At 58.6% G+C, this 24,182-nt stretch overlaps 2 protein-coding genes across 4 annotated transcripts in view; both read left to right on the forward strand.

Annotated features, from left to right (window-relative positions):
* LOC113209797 (probable sodium/potassium/calcium exchanger CG1090) overlaps positions 1-4,699 on the forward strand; it is an 11,032-nt gene extending 6,333 nt beyond the window's left edge. Inside the window, exons 2-7 of the mRNA XM_026427494.2 lie at positions 848-1,072; positions 1,155-1,342; positions 1,455-1,857; positions 2,313-2,519; positions 2,613-2,714; positions 2,801-4,699. Coding sequence (XP_026283279.2) covers positions 848-1,072; positions 1,155-1,342; positions 1,455-1,857; positions 2,313-2,519; positions 2,613-2,714; positions 2,801-3,126 — 1,451 coding nt within the window. The 3' untranslated portion in view covers positions 3,127-4,699. The remainder of the gene's footprint in view (positions 1-847; positions 1,073-1,154; positions 1,343-1,454; positions 1,858-2,312; positions 2,520-2,612; positions 2,715-2,800) is intronic.
* A 3,917-nt stretch (positions 4,700-8,616) lies between these two features.
* Positions 8,617-13,840, forward strand: LOC113209789 (skin secretory protein xP2). 3 transcript variants are annotated; one of them, XM_052277474.1, is made up of 4 exons: positions 8,617-8,726; positions 11,746-11,995; positions 12,345-12,621; positions 12,707-13,840. In XM_052277474.1, exons 1-4 carry the CDS (start codon positions 8,710-8,712, stop codon positions 13,003-13,005), a joined length of 843 nt encoding a protein of 280 aa, XP_052133434.1. In that variant the 5' UTR covers positions 8,617-8,709; the 3' UTR covers positions 13,006-13,840. The 3 variants fall into 3 exon arrangements, with proteins under 3 accessions (XP_052133434.1, XP_052133435.1, XP_026283264.2); XM_052277475.1 differs by having other exon boundaries at positions 12,710-13,840; XM_026427479.2 differs by having other exon boundaries at positions 12,348-12,621.
* The last annotated feature ends 10,342 nt before the right edge of the window (positions 13,841-24,182 follow it).

Consider the following 24,182-nt stretch of genomic DNA (forward strand, 5'->3'; position numbering starts at 1 on the left):
GAGGGAGGGGGGGGGGAGGACCACGTTGCCGGGGAAGACCGCGCGACCGCCCGGCCGTATCTCTTTGCGCCGGGTACGCTGCACAACGCCCGGCCTCGCCCGGGTGTGGGCCGAGATCGGGAAGGTTGCCGCTCAAGTGCTAAGAGAGATAAAGCCCGTCACATAGTTGCAGTCGGTGGCTATTGGTCTTAATTAACCCGGCTGGGGTGCCGTGTTTATGTTGAGGCGTGGCGGCGCGTGGCGGCCCGAGACCTTCCTTCCCCTTCGCGACGTCGCCTCCCGCTCGTTTAGCAGCGGGCCGCCAGACCTGGCGGCCGAGAAGTGCAGCGGCAGCGGGGGCTCCGGGAGGGAGGATGGACCACGAGGATGAGGCTCATCCTTGCGTCCCAGTGAGAGCCGATCTCCGGCGCGCCGTTTTCTGAAAATTCTATGTACCACGCATCGACTTCACAACGTGATTTCGAGCCTCTGGAAAAGAATCGGGATTCGTTGCTTTACATTTAGGCTACTCGTTTTACCAAACTTCGAGATGTTAATTAATGGAACCATCCAGATTCTTTCAGTGTCCCTAGAACGGCCTCAAGGCCTTTCTGTGATTTACAAAACGCGTAAATCTGGCGGTGAGCTGCAGGGACATTATGAAATCGCTATATGTGTTGTGTTGTCGCGAATGTCGCGAAACTTACGAGCCGGAAATTGTATATTGAACCACCTTGGCGACAAATACCGGGTGGCGTTCGATCCCGAATTGCAGCTCTTAAGTACGTGGATTACCCACCGGATTAGCATGTTGCCAACCTGTCTCATTGCCAAACGCTAATCGTCCTTTCCTCTCCACTTCTCCCAGGCAATGCCGCGCCCGCCGAAGGCGTCGCCATGGACAAGGCCGAGGATGCCCCCCAGTGCGAGGACAACTCGGAAGACGCGCTCTTCCCGGGCAGCCTCTTCGACCAGACGCAGCTTCGGCAAGGCGCTGTCATAATTTACTTCATTTTTGCGTTCTACGGCTTCTGCGTGATTGCCATGGTGTGCGAGAATTACTTCCTGCCCACCGTCGAGATCATCTGCGAAGGTACGTAGGAGGGGAGGAGGCTCTACGGAGGAGCGAAGTTGTGTTGTCGTTTTGATCCCCGCAACGTCGATGATGTTCTCAGAGCTGGGCCTGTCACCGGACATCGCGGCCGCCACCTTCATGTCGCTGGCGTCTTCCGCCCCCGAGCTGTTCGTCAACGTGGTGACCACCTTCCTGACCAAGAGCACCATGGGCGTGGGGACCACAGTGGGAAGCGCTACCTTCAACGTGCTGGGCCTCGCCTCCTTCATCGGGCTGGCCTCGCGGGCGGTGAGTGTCGCCTGTGTTGCCCAGGGCCGTACGGCCTGGCCGCCCGGCCGAGCCCCTCTGAGCGCCGGGAGCGCAGGCAACACAATTGACACGCGCGCCCGTCGTGTTGCAGCCCATCGAGATCCGGGCCGGCCCCGTGGTGCGGGACTCGCTGCTGTACGTGTCCGCCATCGCCATCACGACGTGCGTGGTCATCGACGGCGTGGTGCAGTGGTACGAGGCTCTGGCCATGGTGATGTGCTCGCTCGCCTACATGCTCTTCATGTTCTCGCACCACTGGCTGGCGCGCTGGGCGCGCTCGCTCATCTCGCGCTCAGACTCCACCGTCGTGCTGACCACGAGCAAGGCTGGCGCTGGGGTGCGCGACGAGGAGATTGCTTCGGTGGGCTCGGACTCGACAGCGGACGTGGCCGTCGTGATAAAGTCGGCACCCGGGGACGCGGCGTTCGCGCCGACCCTGTCCGAGACGAAAGGGGACCCTGCGCTCGCGCCCCAGCTCAGCATCACCGACGAAGGTGCGCAGATGCGGACACTTCTACAACATTTTTTTATTTTCTTCTTTTCGTCATCTTTGTTCATTTTAGCGGTACGGGCGCGCCGGTGCCGGTCGGCCCGCGCCGGGGCCCCTTTCACTTTCTGCTTGTGGTTTGCAATGCACCGCGAGGCCCCTCAGCCCCACACCCCTCCCCACACCCCTCCCCTCCTTCCACCGACACCATCTCCCACCCTGGGGGAAGCCTAGCCGTAAGGCAGCGTATCATGACGCCTGTCACGCCGCCATAGACTCCTCTGCTTTATGATCCGGGCCGGTGAGGTGCGTCGCCTTTTTGTCGGAAGCCTGCAGGAGGAGTCTGGCCCAGGTGTTACACTGCACCAGGAGTGTCACCCAGGTGTTACACTGCAGCAGGAGTCTAACCCGGACCCAGGTGTTACACTCCTGCAGACGCGTTATTCCTTCTTCACGCCGCAGGGTCGCAGGGGTGCCTCGCCTGCCTGCGGCGCGCCTCTGAGCGCGTATGGTGCGTGGTGTCCTGGCCTGTGGGCATCGCACTCGCCCTCACCATCATCGACAGCAAGAACCCCAAACTACGGCGCTTCTACATCCTAACCTTTATCCTGTGCGTCGTCTGGATCGCCCTGGCCGCCTACATTGTGTCATGGATGCTGGCCGTCATTGGTGAGCGCAGAATGCTTGACAAAATGCGGCGTAACCAACCGTCGACTTTTTGTTTGATAACATCTATCGATTAATTTTACTTTTTTCGCGCAGGAAACACGCTCGGAATCTCTGACGCAGTCATGGGCATCACGCTGCTGGCTGCCGGAGGCAGCACCCCCGAGGCGGTGAGCGCCATCATCATGTCGAGGAAAGGTATTGCACGTCACAGAGGCCGACCCGGGCCCGACCGGGCCCACGCCCACGCTCTGCACGCTGATGGCTGCCATTCTGTCCTGCAGGTGTCGGGTCGGTGGGCATCGCCAACGGGCTGGGCGCCAACACGCTCAACATGCTGATGAACCTGGGCGCGCCCTGGCTGGTGCGCTCACTGCTCTATCCGGACTCGCCCTGGACTGTGCTCTCCCGCGGCCTCACCTTCGACCTGGCGGCCCTGGTGAGCGCCGTCGTGGTCCTCAACGTCATCCTCCTGACGTCGCGCTACCGCCTCGGCCGTGCTCAGGGCATTTGCACCTTTGGAATCTACCTCCTCTTCATCGTCATGCTCTGCCTCATCGAGCTCAACGTCTTCGGCTGGCTCCCCGTGTTAAACTGCAGCAGCTCGTGAACCTCATAGGCGTAGGCTGGACTTGCAAAGAATGCGTTAGTGTTGGTATTTTTGTTAGCTTTTCTGTTCTATGCCAGTGAGGTGTCATTTTTCTGACAGTTTTGAATTTGAAGAGTAGAAGAATTTAACATAATGGCTATCGTGCGTGTGCGTAAACTGTCGTCGTAACATCGAAAAGCTATGCTAATGATAGCATTTCTATTTATTTATTATTTTTTAAAAAAGCGGCTAGCCTTTTATGACTCAATAGCCCGCTCTTAGCACCTCATGTTTAAGTCAATGTCTGTGATATGCCCTGCAATGTGCAATGTAAAAATAGCACCCTAGGGTATTGGTAATTAGTTTTCTATTAATTCGTCGCGTATATGTTTTGTCTGTCACATCCATCCCCATACCCGTGTCAGAGACACACGTCTCATTACCCGCTTAACATGGGTTGGTAGTTATTGTTTTCATTCATAGAGAACGTTTTAGAATAATTTTTTTGAAGCGCACTTCTACTGTGGACCTGGATGCTCAAAACTCATTTTATAATTGTGAAGCCCGCCCGTGGCAACTGTGAGATGGCGGGTCCACTCAAGACTTGCAAGGGCCTATCTTTCGCACAGTCGAAGCCACACCCGGCCTCGCCACCAGACACGGGACACAGGCTAGTCACGGTGGTAAGGGCCATTGCACTTGGCTGGACACGTGCATTGTGTTGTAATGTAGTCGGAGATGGGTGCGCGGGCGAAGGAATGACGACCGCAATGCCCACGTGGCCAGGCATTTACAGTATGTAGAGAGAATCATATCTTATAAACTCCTGGCTTTCAGTTCTCTGATATGGCTAATTTTAAACTTACATTGTGTAAAATGCGCGCCTGTGGTGAGTGTGTGAGTGTGTGTGAGCGCGCCCGAGTGTGTGAGTGTTACAGTGTGGAGTATGTATATTATGGTGTGTGAAAAGTAAAATTATTTTCCATAGTGTGTTGTACCGGGTGTTTCAGAGCAAACCCCAGTGTTGCGGATTTGCCGAGGGATTTGCCCACTCCCTTCGCCGCCGTTAGGCACCGTAGTCCTGCGGCTCTAGCGTGTATGGAATGCGGCAACATTCTAGAGTCTGCTCTGGCACACTCGGCACCCGTTTTTGAATTGAAGCAGTAATGGATGAACTGAAGGCCTGCTGTAAGTAAAGCTGTGTTTAGTTTGGAACCAAAGTACGAGGTCGTCCTGAACCTGCCTCTTTCATGCTAAGAACAGAACGCAGAGTACAGTGTCGTGCAAGTACACAAAAAAATGCTATGGTAGAACCTTTTCTAGACTTGGTACCCCAATAATTAGAGCACGGCTTCTCCGCGTGCTCGGCAATCCGTTACAAATTTTAGAAATTGCACGGAATCACGGGAAAGAAAATCAGCAGCAATTACTCTTATTATTTTTACCGTGTATAATTAGTCCTTTCATTACTGATTCGGAGGCCCACGTGGCGGCAACTATGCTACAGGATTAAAAATACGTTAATCTGCCGGAAACATGTAAGGCGTCTGTGTACATACTTTTTTAAACAAAATGCTTCATCGGAACTATTTCAGTTCGTCATGTTTTAATGGAATGAATCCTGTACCCGTTGTCCCTGTAGTAACTCAATACAAACGGAGGGAACACACACACATACACACACACAGAGAACACAAGACGTTGCATGACGGGTTAGCCTCGAAGGACTTGGAACAAGTTTGGTTTAGTTTACAGCCCGCCTCGGCCGCGGGCCGCGGGCCCTTTGATTAGATCACCGAGGCTCGGCGCCCTTTGGGCCGAACGGCCGCGTCTCACCTCGGGTGGCCCGGCTGATCAGCCCGGGGCTCCGGGGCTTAGTAGACGACACTAGCCCAGCGTGCGTCTCGTAACGCGGCGGGGGTCGGCCGGCGCAAGGGTCAGCACGCCCGCACCGCACGGCGCTTCTTGTCGGAACTGAAACCCTTAACCCGAACGCGCAGGGCCGTGTTCCAGCGGCGGGGCGCGGCGTGGCGTGGGAGGCGGCCGCATTGTGGTCAGTCCGTGCTGTACGCTTTCCTGAGCAGATCCAGTGAGCTGCAACTTGGCGTGGCGCGGGCGGCACGGCACGGCGCGCGGGGTGCTGCTTGCGGAATGCTTCGTTTGTCTTCCGGTGGCGCACCGTGACAACCGCTGCCGCCACCGGACCGACCTAGCCCCATTGACGGGCCGCCCACGCGTCCAGAGTGTCGTCCGCGTCCAGTCCGGCGCGCGCTTCCGTCGCCCGGGGCGGCGCGGAGCGGGGGCACGCAGTCAGTCGTGTCTTGGCTACCACATCACAATGCAGTCCACACGCACGAACGCAGTCTTCGTCTAGCTGTACTTTGTACTCTATCTTTAGTGTTCGGCTTGTAGAATGTCTGCCCAGTACGGCTTCGGCTGTCTCGACCTGGGTAGCTAAAAGTTTCCCGTTACTGTTGATAAATATTGACGATTACCGTTACAGTTTTGATAAGTCACCGATTGATAAAGTCATGTATCAGTCTGCACTATCGTACACTCTCTTTTGCAGGTCGCGAGGAGAGTCATCATCCATTAGTTATCCTCATTTTTTCACGGAAAAGTGGGGCGGCGTCTGTTTCAGTAATTATTGACGACACCTGACCTTTTACCGGGTTGATGATAATGTTTTGCAGGAAGTAGAGTCACCTTGTCTGGCTTCCAAGCCAAAATATCCCCGCAGCTCTGGAGGAAGCGTGACCCGGCGAGGGGAAGGAGCCCTCCCGCCGCCGCGCTTCCCCTGGTGGCGACCATCCAATCGAATGGGCGATAAACCCCGGCGGCCGATCATTGTTACCAACCCGCCCATCCAACGCACACGGCCCGAAAAGTGGTCATTCGGCACACGGTCGTCTGGAGGTGCGCCAATGAGGGGGAGATCCGACGCGAGGGTCGTTGGTCGTTATCCGCTTCGCGTAACCGCGCAACCGCCCAAAGAAGAGTGCGAGAGAGCGGCGGCGGCGGTCGCGCGCCCCGCAAAGTTTAAACCTCCTGCGCGCGCAGCTGCCGTGCGCCGTCCACGGCAACACACTGGAAGTAGCCGAGTGTTTCGGGCGAGTGAGCCACGTTTGATCCGCGCGCCTCAACCAGCTCACGCGAAGTACTGGACAAGGATGGGCAGGCGGTTGTGCGGGGCGCACTACTCTCGGAAACAGATCGGGCAGTCATCCTATTCTTCATTAGATTCCACCTATTACTGGAGCTCGGCGCCTGTGGGTCTCGGGGTAGGCCACCCCGCAGTACACGCGTGCGTTGCAGCCGAGATGTTGCCTACCCATCAGGCGCCTTGATAGCTCGCCTTGACTCAACCCGGCAGTTTCGTAACGGCGGATGACGGGCGCACTTTCTGGATGATCCCCCTTCGCGGGCAAGTCGCGGCGCCGCGCGCGAGTTCTCCGGGCGCCCTCCTGCGCCTCCCCACCGGCCAGCCCGGCCGCCCGACGCCAGCCGCTCCACGTCTTGGCCCCCGAACAGCTCTCTGCACCGCGCCATGTAATGCCAGGAGTAAACAAGCCATCGATTCATGACCGGAAATGTCAGGCCACCGCCGCTGCACGCCAGCGCGGAGCACGCGCGCCCCGCCCGGCAGACTTGTACGGTACTGAGACCGGAACTTTAGCCCCCCGCTCTCCCCGACCCCCGCCCCGGGCCGGTCAGGGGCCTCGGGGGGATAATTGTTGGGACACAAAACGTCAAAGCGCGCTGTTGCGACAGTGAAACACCAGCAGTACACGCATCGGGGGAAACAGCAAAGTCACACCTGGACTTGGCCGAGAAGGGGGGGGGGGGATGGAGGGAAATGCTAGCCCCTGTAGAGTCTTCACAGCGCACCCTAAAGTACCGCACTCCCGAGTAGGGCTGATGCTGTCCTCGTAGACAGGCAGGCTGGTCGCGCGGCGGGTACAGTAAGTCGCTGCCCTCCTACTGACTCCTCTCCACAGGCGCGCGGCGGGGGCGGCGGGGAGAGACTCTGTTACGCCGGTGGCCCGGAGCCATGGGCGGGGCCGTGAGGTGGGCTCGGGGTGGGCGACGCAGTGGCGACGCGACATGTTGGCGACCTGGGCTGGTTGCGAAGAGATCATGCCACGACACCTCCACGCTCACGCTCCGCTATATTCTTTACCTCTCTTCTCTTGTCCCGGGTGTGGTGTACGTACGTTAGAAGGCGACTGCGTGGTGGTTTTTGCGGTCCGAAATCTTCCCCTTCCCTCAACCCGCGCGCACATTCCGGACGTCTTCCTCTTGCTTCTCCCAGCTCCCCTCCACCGTGCCAAAGTAGAAGGCCTGGTGTGGGTCAGCTCTGGTGGCACCATGTCATTATGAGATCAAAAAGACGCGTGTGGTTGCGGGGGTTGAAGCCGCGTGAGTCATCGGGAACCCAGCCTGCGCGCCCTGCCCCGCCGCGCCGAGGTAACCCTTGCCTCCCCCCTCGCCCGGCGCGCTGTCACGCTCTTCGCCCCCATATTTCCCATTCAACTCCACATTACCCCCCCCCCCCGGGGAGCTCTCTTTCTCTGTCGCGTCAGTGTAGGCAGGAGTGGCTTGTGACTTGACACAGTGTTACCAAACAGCGACGGAAGAGTCCTCCAAATGCAGCGCCACGCCGCACCACGCCCAGCTGCGGCGGAACGGCAGCCTTGTGTCTGCTAGGATGGTGACACCGTGCCCCCTCGAGCGGAGGCATAGGCTGGAAGCGGCGGTTCCAAAGCCCGAGGGTGGCTGCGGCTGCTGCGCCCCCTGGTTCAGGTTCAACCAAGATACACAAAGAGCTGACGTGCCAGATTGAGGGGGCAGCACAGCACGTCAACACTCACCCTGGACGGATCACCCGATCGAATCAGAGTGTGATTCGCAGAAACCCCTTTACCCGTCCGCTGCTGAGCCCGCGCTAACGGGTTTCTACGGCAGTGTTATTGACAAATACCTGGCCGCTGGCCGGGGCCGGTGACAGGCCCGCGCCTCGCGCGCCCGCCGGGCACACCAAACATTGTTTCAGTTGTGCCGTTTGGTTGCTCTTGAAGACATGGCGACGACGATCTCAGATAGTCGCGCGGTGCCCAAGTGGGTCGGGCTGTGACTTTGACCAAGTTTTCTCTCTCCTTCGCCTCGAGCGGAGCAGCAGCTTGGGCAGGCGAGGCGGTCGGGAGGCCCGAGCCGAGAAAACGCCGGTAATCGTCATGAAAAGCATTCGATGGAGATCTAATATGACAGTCGGGGGAAGGGCGGCGTGGGGGTGAGAGGCGCGGGTGGCGGCAGCCGGGCGGTGCGAGGGGGGAGGTGCTCGTGGAAGGGGGCACTGGATGCAGGGCGGTGCGGGGCGGGGCGGGGTGGGGCGCGGCAGGGTGGAGTGCTGCGGGGCTGCTGGTGGGGACTCCAGGAGGGGAGCTCCAGCAGGAGGGAGACGATGACGTCACCCCGGTATAAAACGGCTGCGCAGCGGCCCCCGCGTTTAGTCCGCCGGGTGGCAGTCGGGCCGTGTGTGTGTGCGCGAGTGTTTGTTAGTGTGTGAGTGTGTGTGTGAGTGAGTGTCAGTGCAACGAAGGCGAAATGCGACCCAGTCTGACGTGAGTACCAAGTCTCTAACCTCCCCTATGGGTCGGCGCGCGTGTTGGTGCTTTTGAGTGCGTGAGAGAGTGTGAGCGCGAGCCGGGGACCTGAACGCCAGGGTCCGTTCAGAGATCCGTCACCAGGCCAGACCACCTTTCATATCCTCGCCGCGACGAAGCCGACGGTAGCACACCATCCAATGCAGGACCAGGTCCTGCCGACTGATTCCGCAAAGCGTTCAGTCATGCCTTCTCGCTATCCCCCCCCCCCCTCTCGATCTATCTCCCTCCCTTCGAGTGGCGGCGACCCATTAGTGCGACAGCCCTCTGGGCTTGGTGACGGTGACCCCCGGCGCCAGTCCTCGTCGCCGCACCCGCGCCGCCGCCAGGGCACAGCCCGGCCCGGGCCGCATTGCATAACCGCTCCCGTTCAGGTGGCGAGTCGAGAGAAGAGTGATATAAGGTGGCCGGGCCTGCCCTGCTGACCGAGGTATTTTTAGCCACAGCAGCAGGCGCCCACGATGTCGGCGCCCACGATGTGGGCGCCCTCTCCCCGCTCCTCCCCTCCGCACCCACCTGCCTTACGATCCTCCGCGGTTCCCTGCAGTTCGCATTCCCTTCCTTTCACGTTTCTCCTGCACCTTCCCGTCGTCATTCTCTTTCCTCCCTGCTTCCTCCTACTCTTCTTGCTCCCCCCCCTCCTCCACCACCCCCTCTACCGCGCGCCCCGCCACTCCCGGCCAGCGCCCCAAAGGGCAGTGTCCTGGTGCCCCCTCCGTCATGATTGTCGCTTCCAGCTATAGGACGACGCTACTCGCCTCACGAAGGCGCGGGCGGCGGCAGACTCCGTGCTCGGCGCAAGCTTGGCTCGGGACTCTCGGCGTGCCTGGGGCCGGGCCCCGGCGCGTTGCAGGCAGCGGACCCGTTGCATAACTCCCCAACCCGACACGACCCGACCCGGGCCGGGCCGACCCGAAGCTTAGCACCGCGCTGCCCGAGGCGACCCCGCGGGGACCAGCGGGGACCAGAGCGGGGACAGGGGGAAAATGATCTAAAGCAACCAGTGTTGCCATCGGTTGCCGTCTTGCGGCGCGTTATTCCTCCGCGAGCTGAAGAAATGTTTCGTGTCGACGGCACGTTAGGGAGAGCCGGGGAGAGCGCCGCCGCCGTGAGCGATTGAGGAGCGGGAGCCGATGAGGCGAGAGCGGGGAGACGACGCTCCCGCAGCGCCGGGGTGTGCGGCGGGTCTGCCCGCCCACAGGGGCCGGCCAGCCCACCCGGGGCAGCCCAGCGCGCCACGGCTGGCGGAGGGGTTGCGACATGCCGTCTTCAGCAGTGCATTTTGACGAGCGCTGCAGGGCCCAGCTGCCCCTCTCTGTGTCACATTATGAGCAGGCTGTTCCCCTCCTGCTCGATCACCGAGCTCGTTCCCGTCAGCGTTTCGTCAACTCCCCCGTGGACGACACCACCCTCCTGCGCGGGTGCATCCTGGAGCCCGCTTCCTTGCCGCCACGCCCGCGGTGCTCGACTAGCCGGCCTCGCCGCGGGGTCCGGGCCGGGCCGGGCGCGCAGCATGGCAGCGCGCCAACCCTCTCGGACGGAATGTGTCGCGACCACTCGGGGCGGTCACGCGTCTAGAGGCTGAGTGGTGCAGACCGGACCGGAGCGCGCACTGACGTGGCCAGTCCAGCCCGCGGCACCGTTGGCCGGCCGCGACAAACAAAGAGTTGGGGGGCGCTTTGCCACAACTTCCGCGACTTAAACGGACTCTTTGCCTTTGGGCCACACACCATTTTCCAATTAATTTTCTTTCGGCTATGGCTGACGCGGTCCTCGGGATTTCAAATTCCAACCCTACGCGACACACGTGGGGCACCTGCACGCCCGGAGGCCGCAGCCCCTGAGCATGCAGTACTGTTCCGGGCCGTTGGCTCGTGCGTCACTAACCCACATGTGTTTGTGAGTACCCGCTCGCACATGCTCCGGGGCGAGTCCACCTTCCGCCGGCCGAGCCCAAACCGAACCGATCGGGCCGGGCCGGGCCGGGCGCGCTGACATGGACCGGCCGGCTTACTCTTTGGCCCGCCGTGGCTCGCCTGCCCGCCGGCCGGCCGGCCAGTCCGCCCCGTCCGCCCTCATTCCCCCAAGGAGACCCGGTCGCAACACGCAACACGGGGCGAGCACGGGACGGGGCTGCCGGGCGGCCGGGGCGGGCGGCGGGCGGCCCATGAGGCGACATGCTTGGGCCGGCCAGCCCGCCTGAACACAACGGCCAGCGCTGCACGCGCTGTAAGCGGCCCTGTAAGAGTGAGACGTTGTCGTGCCGCGGCAGCAGGGTGACAAGGACACTAGTGCCGCGCTGCCGCGCCGAGCACAAACAAGTCCCCCGTCCCGCCCGGCACCCCGACGACGAAACACCGAGGCGAGAAGTCGCCCTGGGTGCCACGCCCCGTCTTTGGCTCTGCCCTTGAGAACTCGACCACTCCCCCGGCCGGCACTGTCCAGCGTCCCAATCAAGTCGAAGCGCCTCCCTCCCCTCCCCTACAGGCCCGCCGGAAACTCGCGCGCCCTTGAGTGTGGCGCTGGGGATTCTGCTAAGTGGCGTGCAGCCCGTAGCGTGGTGTGGTCGACCCCTCGACCCCTCGATCTTTCCTCACGACCCCGATTCACAAAATGTCACTGGGTTCCCTCGGGGCGCTGGGTGGGGGGCAGGGCCCCAGGGTGTCGCCCCCTGCCTGTCCACACTCGGCTGGCGGAAGATGGTATGGCCCGTGGCTGTTGACCTTTGAGTGGCCAGGGCTGAGCCAGTCCAGTATAGATCCAAGATAGAGCCCGGACAGAGCGTCGACAGAGGCAGGGTAGAGCCCGGGCAGAACCTCGATCCACGGCGCGCGTCCCGGGACCCCACCCAGCCCGGTCGGAACCCTGCTGCACCGGGATGTCGCAAGGAATGCCCCGAGATGCCTAAACTGCTCAAAGCCACAGAGTCGCACACAAAAAGGCTCAAAGAGTTAATTTTTGTACATTTTTGTTCCAGAGTTGTCGTCCTTTTGGGCGTGGCCCTGGCCGTCCAGTGCGCCCCGGCCGGTGACGCCAGTGACGAGTACGCCGAATACGAAGAGGAGCAGGAGGCCGCCGCCCCCGCCGGGGCCAAGCCCGCCGCACCAGCCCGCCACGCCGCGCTGCCGGCCGCCTCCCGGGGCAGGGCGCCCAACCCGCTCGCCCCCAGGCCGCCCCCGGCAGCCGCCAAGGCCGCGGCCCCCGCCAAGGCTGCCGCTGCCCAGCCGGTGAGTTGAGTGAACTCGACTCGTATGGCCTCGGCAAGGCCACCGAACGCTTGGGCCATCCGCGGGCGCGGGGAAGGGGCAGAGGAACGGGGAAGAGGCTTTTGAAGCACCAGGCCTACCGGGCCTAGGTTGGGTGACCTTGGCCTAGATTATCACATCGAATCTGAAGGGCCTCTTGCACGAGTGGTTCGGGACGGGGGGACGACATTGGATGTTGGATGGACTCTAGGCCCACGTTGGTTTCATTTATTATGAATAGTTATTAACCCAATATTTTCTAAATGTAACAATTTTTTATTAAACAATAGCAGCCTCCACTTTCGTCGGTCGCTGACAATCTTTTGACCAGCAGCCACCACAACCCGCTCCTGCCGAGGAGGCCGCAGAGGGTGACTACGCCGAAGAGGAGGGCGCTGAGGGCGGCGAGGGCGGCGACGCTTCCTCCACGACCACCGAGGCCACCAAGGGCAAGCGCGTCGGGAACGGCGTGCTGCGCCCCTTCCGCTCCAACCAGGACCTGATCGCCGCCCTGAAGAGGCGCCGTCAGCTCGCCGCCGACGGCAAGGGCCCCATCATCGCGCTGCACACCACCTCCACCACCACCCCCCGCCCGGAACCAGTGATCGGTGAGTGCGGGTCGAGCGGCGCTTCGGTCCTGTTCAAGTCCTAGTCAGTTTTATTTTCATTTTTAACGCCGTCCTCTCGTTCCAGTAGCCAAGAAGCCATCTAACGGTCGCGCCCAGGCCAGCTCCAACCCCTACTCGGTCAGCAACAACAACAGCAAGCGCAAGTTCAGCGGGTCCGAGTCGGGCAGCGCGGCGAGCTCGCCCAACACGACGCCCCGCCCGCCCGCGCCCTCCGCCCGCAAGCAGTTCGGAGGCTCCCCGCCCGCGCTCAGGCCCCAGAAGAGCGCCACGGCCGCCGCCACCACCGCGGCACCCGCCAGCGACGCGGCCGACGGCGCCAGCGACAGAGCGCGCGCATCTTTTGGCAGGAGTCGACGGCTGTGAAAGCAGCGAGTGACTGATGACTGAGTTAGAGTGCTGTGCGCCCGAATGAATGCGTGACTGAGTGAATGAAGGCTTGAATGTTCTTGTGACCGGTGTGTTAACCATGTCATGAACTGAAGATGGAACCTCGCGTTCGCGTCACAGTGAATCGACCTTCAGCTGAGCCCCATCCCGCCCCAAGCCCCGGGCCGGGACGGCTCGGCTAGTCCAGTCTGCACACGGCTGCGCTGCGGCTGGCGCGCCGGCTGGCCTCGATTCACTCCCCCCACTCCTCCCCCTTCTCTTCTCTGCCTCCCCTTTCTCCATCCGCCGCGCTACGCGACGCCACTTTTACGCGAACTTTGCGCGAACTTTGCGCTCGAACATCGCGTAATTCAGTCGTCGATCGTGCGCGACGTGACGGAGCCGGCGGAGCCCCTGCTGGCCCCGAAGGTGAACATCACCATACTGCACCCCGCCCCGGCCCGGCTGGGCCCTGGGGACGGCACGAACCCTTACGCGACGAATCGCCGCCGAGGGACGGCACGGCTCAGCGCGCGCCCTCCGTTTTGCCTTTCTGTTATGTGTTCGCTTACTGTTTATAGCTGGGTAGGAGAAAGAGAAATATCCGCATGGTGAGGCTGTGTTTGCTTTTTTTTTCTCTATCGTCTATGGAGCCTTTCCGCTCCAACGACGATTTGCCACTGCCAGTAGTGAGGCCTTCCGTATGGGGATCAGCGCGTCTGTAACGACTTGACTACCACTTCTGATGTATCCGATACGTCGGTGTATAAATGTAAATAATTTTAATGATGTTGAAAATATGTGTTGGATGAAAAAAATGGGATTACATCGATGCGCACATCTTCTTACAGACCTGCTCGATCCTAGCCGCTGCTAAAAAATCATGTCAACTAGTCCCAGCAGCGCACAGTTTTTCAAACCATTTCACTTGAGTGTTCTCAACTGTGATAATAAAAACAACAAATTCGAAAAAGAAAAAAATACATAAATAAAAAATCAGAAAAAAAGAGTAAAATGTTTTCTGTAAATTCTTTTAACCGTTAGCAAATTTTTCCCCTCACCAAGATTGAGGAAGAAGCGCCCACGCCTAATGCGCGGTTTCAACATTAAACTGCGGGCCTAACGGTTAGAAATGTCGATTAGTGTAGCGCCACACCTCTTGGCGCCACTCTGCATAACAACTCCCGACACCTGCCACACCTCTCCCCGCGCCGCTGTTGGCAGCGTAAGATAAGGACAGTTTGTACATGCTGTTCTCGCGGCTACAGACTTATTAATATTATCAAGCCTTGATGAGGCAGAATAATTGCTTGACTAGTGCCGCGTCTATTGGTGACTGTGTCGTGTCATGTCTCTTTTACTCGAAACGGAAAGTGAGTAGTATCTCGGGTTCAAAATGGACAAGTCACGAAACGGTGACGAAAAGTTGTCTTGGATAAAAAGTATGAAGAAAAACAATGAGAGCTTTTAACAGTGTGCTTTGCGAAGCGTCCAGGGACATTCTGATTAGAGAGGCTTCCTCTGCATAATTGCAGGTTCCTGAAAAAAAAGGAAAAGAAAAAAAAAGTACGAGTGCGAATTGTTAGTTGATAAGTTGAATTATTCATGGAGGGTGGTTATCAAGAAACGGAAAGTAAACCGACGATAGGAAAACAACTTAATGAAATCAGAAGTACCCCTTTCTCACTTTCTCGTACTCCTTTTATCCACAGTAGCCATTCCTATAAATGAGATATTGTAACATTCACTGGCTGCTCCCTAATGGATGTTATGTAATGAAACAGAAAATACAATATACTATTAGATTGTAATAGTTTTGTGAGGGTTTTAATACTGATGAAATGTATGACAGTTAGACCATGAGGGGACTGCCGGGCTGGTGTGGGTGAGGCTAAAGTCAAATGGGTTGCCTATAGACTGTTTGTCGGGCGCAGAGTGCTCTCTCAGCTGTCCGGCAGAGCTTCGAACTTTACCTGGTAGAGGGCGGTGCGAGCGATGTTGTCCTCAGTCACTCTTGAGCTCCAGCTTCCTTACGCGTCATCGTAAAATGCGGAATTGTTATTGCTCTCTGCCTTTGCCAAGATCTCGTCTCTACATATGCCCTTCAGAGACTATAAGTAAGAACTATAAATAATGATTAAACCTCAAACGACTGCCGGTGCAAATATTGGTGTGCTGTTCCAAGACGAGTGAGCGACCCATTCATAACCTCTCGTCTCTCTCGTGACAGCGGGACCCGGCGGCGGGACCAACGGGACCATTTCCCATTGTTCACACCTTCTCGTTCTTGTTGATGACCGAAGAATGGCGATCAGGGTTCTGGAAGGTATGTATTTTACCTACAAACAACTTCTCAGACAATTTCGCCTATAACCCCAAACTGTTATGAAGAAAGTGACGGCGGTAACAGATGATTGGTGATGGGGAGCGTCGAGGGGTGGATTACTCCCCTGCTCCTCATTCTGCCCAATCAAACTTATTCAAACCAATTCAAATTAATTCAACACAATAATTCAGAAATAATTCAAACCAATTCTAAAAGAATTCATGCTAATTCAGTGAAATAAAATCGCAATAATTCAAACCGATTCAAAAACCAATTCGACCAATTCAATCCAATTCAAATTCAATTCAAGTCAATTCAAATCCAATTCATGAAATGTGTACACCTAATTCAGGAGTTATCTACCCCTCGGTAGCGTAGATTGCTCGATTAGAGTTCCACCCTCAGATTTTGCCAGTGAACGTAGTTTGGTGTCTCGGGTTTCAGGTTGATGCCAAAGAGTGTATCCGAATTGTCAATCGTATCGTAGCTCGGGCTCGGGGTCCAGAACCAGAACGCGCAGCGCTCTGGCTAGACTTGCACCCCATCACGGTCGTCACCGTCGCCATCACGGTCGGCGCCGCGGCTGTTATTGGCGCACGCCGGCCGACGCGTTGCCAAACGGAACTCCTCGGCGCGCGCGGCGAGGCGGGCTCGCGATTTGAAAGAGAAACGAGGAAGGAGAAAAGGAGAGACGGAGAAGAATAAGAGAGTGTGCGGTGATGCGATGCAATATGCGATGGAATGCGACCGATACACATGGCGCCGTGTTGTTGTCGGCGGGTCCAGATGGTAACCGGTCCGTGCCGTACGCGGCTCACCTCACGGACGGGGCTCACCCCACGGGCGGTAGCCCCGCGCCGGGCCACGCCGCGCCCCCGCCCCCGCTCGAACTTCCGCCGCCATTGTTCGCCACCCCGTGGTCGGTATGGTCCCCTCCGCTGGCTCCGGTGGAGCACGTTGGGCTGCCTACCGGGCGGGCGGGGCAGGCCGAGGCCCGGCGGGCCGTTGCCCAGGACGGGTCGGGTGGATCTGCTCTCGTCATGGGGCGAGCTCAGCCCAGCGGCGCCCCACGAAAGCCAACTGGATGATGTTGGCCTTCCTCATCCCGCTCTCCCATTTGCACCGGGAGCTACCCCCGCCCTCCCATCTCCTCCTCAGCCTCCTCCCACGGCTACTCGACCCAGACTGTGCAAGAAGCCCTTATCGGGAAATTTATCCCAGTGATCTATTGCCTCACGTACGTCGCCTCGCGACACAAGTCGTGGCGTGGCGTGGCGTGGCGTGGCGTGGCGTGGCTTGGCGTGGCGGGCCGCGGCGGCCAGACCTCGCAGTGCCTCTGTACTGCTTGCAGCCCGTGCAGCCCACAATTACATCGCGCCAGGCTGGCGGCGGGGCGGCGGCGGCTAGCCGTCAGCTGATGGGATGGTTCAATCCCGTGGAAGGTGGGCCTTGGCTCTGCCCCCAGGAGTGCCCAGATGATCTCTCCAGAAGCAGCCGTCGGGGTCGAACCTTCCCGCATACATATATAGGGCAGGCCAAATGCCACGCGACGGGCGAATTTGGCTAAGAAAAATAAGTACCGTTTCGTCCAAACTCACCGAGTAGGTGGCACGGTATACGACTTTTGAAGAGGTGTTTTATTTTTGTTCGTGAAAAGAGGGGGGGGGGGGTGCGGTGGCCGGTGGGGACTCGCCAGCACGGCGCGCCGGGCATCGTACCCGCGGGCGCGTCACTCATGTCGGCCTGCAGGCTCGTCACGGTGGCGAGATGCTTATCGGCCGCAGCGCGCCCTTCTGCGCCCCGCCAGGACTCCCAGCGCACGTTTTATGTGTTAAAAAAACAAAACGGCACAAACTATACGGGCATTCCTCGGCGGGCGTTGCTCGCACCGCACTCGTTTCATGCCAGTGTTGGGCAACCCTGCGTCCCAACTAATGGTCAGGGTAGGGTGACAAGAGGCGCTGAAAATGTTCTTAAGTAGTGTGGACAGCTTAGCTGGCCCCCTGCGCTGTGCGAACAATGCCGTCCCGACAAAAAGAGGCGGAAGGGGGACGGGGATGGGGGCTCTGCTTAAAATAATTGACCTTCCCCGTCTTGGTCTCTTGAAACTCTAAACGTGCGACTCTAAAAGACGTCGTGTGAGGACCCCCGTGGCGCCGTGGGACTGCGTGTGCGCGAGGGAGACGTACAGCGCGTCGGCAGCGCTCTTATGAGCGGGAGCGGGACGGAGAAAGGCTTCCCGATGCCATTCCGCTATCGCTCTTGACCCAGTCCAGTATGGGCGCCGCGGCGGCGGCGGCGCTTCCACGCCTGCCATCTGGAGCAGTCTGCAGCAGCGCGGCTCCGGCTCTGCAATCACTCTGTCTCCCCGGCGCAGCCCCGGCGACCCGAGAGGTCAGAGAGGGAGCACGAGCATGAGGTGCCCTCGCGCCGCGCCCCGCCGCGCCACGCCCCCTCAGCCTCGCTTGCCAACATTTCTTGAGCCCCTGCGCGCGGTATTGTTGACCCCGGCGCGGGTCAGGCGAGCGAAGAATGTCGAGCGAATGAAATGTGGAAGATCGGCCCATTACCGCTTTACGCGGCTCGATGCGCCCCGCCGGGCTCTTAGTCACGCGTCGCCGCCCCGCCGGGGGGAACGCGGAGGCCGGCTGCTGACTAACCGGACCAATCTTACATTATATCGGCCCTCCGCAAGTGTGATTCAGCGACAGGCGGGAATGCCGCATGTCGTGTGTTATGGGTCTTTATGCAACGGTCCAGGCGCCCCGCAAGGACGACGGGCAGCGGGACAAACCGTCTCCGCATCCTGACTCACCGCTGCTTGGGCGTGGCGGGGCCGGGCGGGGCGGGGCCACCCCTGTGGATCGGAGCTGTGCTGTGGCTGACAACCGGACGGATGCCTCGACGCATTCGTGCGTCACGAAAAATTTAGCTTTGTTTGAATTCTTCCCAGAAAGTTAAATATTTCCAAAAACAAAATCAAAATTCAAAAACCCGACAATGTAAAGGCTCTCCCAGTGCCGTGCCCCTGCGCGTCGCGCACAGAAATTTTTTTAGTCCAGGGGACCAAAGTTAAAACCTATTAAGTTGTGTAGACGAAATTTTTATTGCACCGACTAAATAATTTAGTCAACTGAACTTGGTTTTGATTGTTTCGACTATATTTACATGATAGGGGGAAAAGGGGGGATGCGGCACATTGCCTTCCTTTAGAAGTAGCCTTGGGGACTGTTTCAAAGCCAAAATGAGTATTAAATCGGTGTTGATTTCAGGAACTACATTTTGTTTCGTAGGACCCTTTTTTTGTTTGTATTAACTAAATGATTCTCCGGGTGCGCGCGAGGACGGTCGAAGGGATGTTCCCGGGCGACCTTGTCCTGTCCTTGCTCTTCCCCACCAGGAAAGCGAGAGGGCTACCCGACAGGACCAGGGGGCGGGCCCGTCCAAACTGACCCGATCACTTTCCCACGATCCGCAACAACAACAACAACACGACTGGCCGCATTGCGTTTCAGGTGTATTTTCACGGGCCGGGCCGGAGCAGCCTGCAGGGCGGGTGGGCGTGATTCCACCAAATCTGCGTTCGGCTTCCCTTGACGAGGCGGGGCGGGGCGGGGCGGCGTGTAAATAATTCCCCCGCCTGTCTGCCGCGCGGCGGGGCGCTGCGCCGCGGCTACGATCGGCCCCATGCGATTGGTGCGCTTTGGGCCGCGCTCTCACTGCGCGGGGCGAGGCGCGGAGCGGGCCAGATCTTTGGCCTGGTTGGACCAGCCCCGAATGCCCAAACCCTGAACCCTCCCGCGCATGGGGTCAGGGACTTCTTGCCTGGTTCTTTCCCCCGCACCCTTGCCTCCCCGCTCTCACAATATACCCGAACTCTGAACTAAGCACAGCGAATGACTATTAACGTTCTTGTAGTTCACCGACAAAGAAATGGTTTTAAAATGCAAGTGCTCAACACAACGCGTGACCCACTTTCAAAGTGTTTGGCTTGATGTTCGACTTCTAAAGTGTTCAACAATAAAGTGGAAAAGCTGAAACGTGTTTAACTGCAGCACAGCTGGACACTTTTAAGTATGTTTAAATTTGCTGTTGTCAATTTTTTTAGTATGCAAATTTTGAGTTGTACACTTTAACATGTTCACATGGCCAACATAAGGATCGTCCCGAAAATTCATCCGTTTTATCTCAAATTCGTTTTGAAAATGACGGAAGGCGCCTGCGAGACGCAGGGTAGGCCACCCCGCAGTACATGCGTGCACTACAGGTGACATGTTGCCTACCTAACAGGCGCTACTAGAGCGTGTAGAGGCTGAACTTGGTTGTTGAAGTTTTGGCAAATGACAGACGTACTTCCTAGATGATCCCATAATACGCATTTCTTTTTCATTTTTTGTAGCGGTGGGTGGCTTTTTTCTCTCCCCTCATCCTGTATCCAGCTTCCCTCCCACATTTTATATCCTCTCCTGGCCACGCGACATTCTTTGTTTGGGGAACTCTCACTTTCTAAGTGATTGAGCGGACCACCACTGCGCGGGCCGTGCACACCTGGAGTAGAACAGGCTGCCTACCTCGCAGGTAATGGCACTGCAGAGACTCGTCAAAATCTTCGGCGTTGCCACCCAGTGGCAACTCAATGAGGGTTAATGATCCACAGGTCCTTAAAGGCCTCAAGTTCAGTCCCCTCTCCATCCGGTGGGCCAAAGAACGTTACACAACACAATGGTAGTGACGGACACAACACAGGTGCAGCCCGGCAGCCCGGACCGCCCGAGAGGAGACAGGAGAGGGGGGGGGGGGGAATCTGAAGGAAAGAAAGGGAAAGCACAAGCCGCTGCTTGATTAATCGGATCCACATGCAGTCGGCTGCACTGCTGTTTACTTTTCCTCTTTCCCCTGATTTGTCGACATGCTTCGAAATCTCGTCTTGATAGTTTTTGGGGAACAACGACGGGATTAGCGGCGAGTTCGCTGGAAGCAAATGCGCCCGTCCGCGACCGTCTCTGCCCTCTTCTCGGACGATGCAGTGACTAATGCAAGCGGCAATCGGATTTTCGCGCGACAGCTCGTGTGTCTGGGAGGAAGGCTGGAGATTTGTACCAGCATGAGATGCTGTGACGCAAGCAGGGCGTGGTGTGGCGGGCGGGGCGTCGCGAACGGGTGATCGAGGGAGTTAGGAGGTCAATGAAGGCCCTGGCTGGGGCGGGGGCGGGGCGGGGCCGAGCTCCCCGTCATCCAGAGCAGACGACCGTCCCGGACCCGAGAAAGGTCGTTGTCGTGACTTACCGGTAGGTCCTCACAGTCATATCGTCACCTGATCGTTTGTGGCGATGGGGCGGGGCGGGGCGGGGCGCGACACGCCGGGGCGGGGCGTAGCCGGTGGACTCATCGTTCGTTACGTTGGCGCGAGAGTAATTTATGCCTCGACCCAACGAAGCCTTTTGGATCGCGCGGTGCGGTGTGGGCCTTAATCTGGGAAACGGGCGGAGCAGCAGCAGCAGCTGCAGTGGGAGAGAAGGGCGAGCTGCCTTCGACACGTCGCAGCCCCCGTCACACACCGTATGCCATTGTCGCGCGCGTCCCGTCACACACCTGTCACCGCGCGCCACGCCTCGCTATCGCATCCACCCCGTCACGGCTGCGACAGGGAGATGACGGCCGTAGAGAGGAGCCGGCGGTGTGGCGCACGGGCGTGGCGGGCGCGGCGGGCGCGGTGGCCCGGCCGTCGTGTCGCGGCGGGCGCGGCCGGCTGATGAGCTGACGTAACGGGCGGGCGGGCGCGCGTCGGACAGGTCCTGCATTGTCCTAGCGGCCCAAGAGGCGAGAGGCCATAGTGCAAGTGTGCAGTGGGCGGCGGCCAGCGCCAGCGCAGGACTACACATTCGGGCGTGCGGCCTACCCTAAGCCAGCGCAGGGGTCGTGGTGCCTAACGGGCGGAGGGAGTGGGCTAGGCAATATCTCGCTCTGACGGTCGCCGTAGCTGTCCCGCACACCACGTACGTACACTTCTACACATCCTCTTGGCATCGGAGGAGGGTCGAAGGCCCCCGGCCACCTGCGGAGCGCCTGCAGCGGGACGTGCCCGCGGGGTAACCCGCGCTCGGCGGCGGCACGGTTTGCTTGAGCTGGCTGACGTGAGCCGGGCGAGCTGTTTCGCTTTTCATCACGCCCAGCCAGGCCGCCCCGGCCCGCGGGGACGTGCCATCACTTTGCCGCTCCGGACCGCCGGGTCACGCCGGCAGCAGTGTTTTGTTGCTCTCGGGGCTCGCGAGCGGCCCGGTCCTGGTCGGGTCCGGGTGGGCCCGGCCAGGGCACACTGTCGTTACAAGTTTGGCAGGTGGGCCCTGTCGTGGCACCGCGTGGTGCCGGGTGGCGGGCCGTTGCACACCAGGAAGCCTGCCACACGCCCCGCCCCGCCGCGCGGCGCCACGAAGGGCTCGGCGCCAACGGTGAGGCTGTTGCTGGTTGCCCAAAACAAATGATTTTAATTAATCCTCTCCATAAACGCGAGTTGTGTCGGGCTGGATGTGGGTCATGCCGGGTCGGGTCAGGTCGCTGCTGGTGTGGCGGGGCGGCGGGGCGGGGCCCTCCTGGGCTTTACAGGGCGGGGAGAGGCGGGGCGCGGCGGGCAGCGCGCAGGTCGAGCTACATTACCCCACTGTTTACATAAGGCACATTGTTCCCCGCTGCATTTGCCACCGCGAGCGGCTTGACTTGTGATACACTTGTGAAACGGATAATCGTGTTGCATCCCTCCCCCTGCTGCAGCCGAGTGGTGCAGCGCCGACGGCCGTCTCTGACTGTGAGGAGCGCCGCTGGAGGGCGCCACTTGTGGGAGGCTATTAGGCCGCCTGGACTGGACTGAGGACGCTGAGGGATACGACAGCCGCACTGCGAGCAAACTTCCCAAAAAGAGGGGTTGACCACTCCAGTGAGAGGTGTACACCCCTTCATCATTACCCCAACTATCAGGCATTATCCCCATTTTAGCATTATCAGGCATTCTTATCTATTATCGCCTATCATCGTTTATTCTCAAGCATTATCATCCATTATGAGACATTATCAACACATTATCAACAGATTATCAGGGGAAGCTTACTCCATTATCATGAATGATCAACCCCTCGGGCCGGCCCAAACACCCTTCTTCCTCAGCATCACGCCCCCTAGACGAAATTTTTATTGCACCGACTAAATAATTTAATTGTTTAGCCCATATTTACATAATAGGGGAAAAGGGGGGGGATGGGGCACATTGCCTCCTTTAGAGGTAGCCTTGGGGCCTGTTTAAAAGCCAAAATGAGTATTAAATCGGTGTTGATTTCAGGAACTGCATTTTGTTTCGTAGGACCCGACCCTTTATTTGTTTGTACTACTAAATGGTTCTCCGGGTGCGCGCGAGGGCGGTCGGAGGGATGTTCCCGGGCGACCTTGTACTGTCCTTGCTCTTCTCCACCAGGAAAGCGAGAGGGCTACCCGACAGGACCAGGGGGCGGGCCCGTCCAAACTGACCCGATCACTTTCCCACGATCCGCAACAACAACAACAACACGACTGGCCGCATTGCGTTTCAGGTGTATTTTCACGGGCCGGGCCGGAGCAGCCTGCAGGGCGGGTGGGCGTGATTCCACCAAATCTGCGTTCGGCTTCCCTTGACGAGGCGGGGCGGGGCGGGGCGGCGTGTAAATAATTCCCCCGCCTGTCTGCCGCGCGGCGGGGCGCTGCGCCGCGGCTACGATCGGCCCCATGCGATTGGTGCGCTTTGGGCCGCGCTCTCACTGCGCGGGGCGAGGCGCGGAGCGGGCCAGATCTTTGGCCTGGTTGGACCAGCCCCGAATGCCCAAACCCTGAACCCTCCCGCGCATGGGGTCAGGGACTTCTTGCCTGGTTCTTTCCCCCGCACCCTTGCCTCCCCGCTCTCACAATATACCCGAACTCTGAACTAAGCACAGCGAATGACTATTAACGTTCTTGTAGTTCACCGACAAAGAAATGGTTTTAAAATGCAAGTGCTCAACACAACGCGTAACCCACTTTCAAGTGTTTGGCTTGATGTTCGACTTCTAAAGTGTTCAACAATAAAGTGGAAAAGCTGAAACGTGTTTAACTGCAGCACAGCTGGACACTTTTAAGTATGTTTAAATTTGCTGTTGTCAATTTTTTTAGTATGCAAATTTTGAGTTGTACACTTTAACATGTTCACATGGCCAACATAAGGATCGTCCCGAAAATTCATCCGTTTTATCTCAAATTCGTTTTGAAAATGACGGAAGGCGCCTGCGAGACGCAGGGTAGGCCACCCCGCAGTACATGCGTGCACTACAGGTGACATGTTGCCTACCTAACAGGCGCTACTAGAGCGTGTAGAGGCTGAACTTGGTTGTTGAAGTTTTGGCAAATGACAGACGTACTTCCTAGATGATCCCATAATACGCATTTCTTTTTCATTTTTTGTAGCGGTGGGTGGCTTTTTTCTCTCCCCTCATCCTGTATCCAGCTTCCCTCCCACATTTTATATCCTCTCCTGGCCACGCGACATTCTTTGTTTGGGGAACTCTCACTTTCTAAGTGATTGAGCGGACCACCACTGCGCGGGCCGTGCACACCTGGAGTAGAACAGGCTGCCTACCTCGCAGGTAATGGCACTGCAGAGACTCGTCAAAATCTTCGGCGTTGCCACCCAGTGGCAACTCAATGAGGGTTAATGATCCACAGGTCCTTAAAGGCCTCAAGTTCAGTCCCCTCTCCATCCGGTGGGCCAAAGAACGTTACACAACACAATGGTAGTGACGGACACAACACAGGTGCAGCCCGGCAGCCCGGACCGCCCGAGAGGAGACAGGAG

The sequence above is a fragment of the Frankliniella occidentalis genome, unplaced genomic scaffold, assembly GCF_000697945.3.
Source record: "Frankliniella occidentalis isolate FOCC.00 unplaced genomic scaffold, Focc_3.1 Scaffold10, whole genome shotgun sequence".
In the NCBI taxonomy this organism is placed as follows: Eukaryota; Metazoa; Arthropoda; class Insecta; order Thysanoptera; family Thripidae; genus Frankliniella; species Frankliniella occidentalis.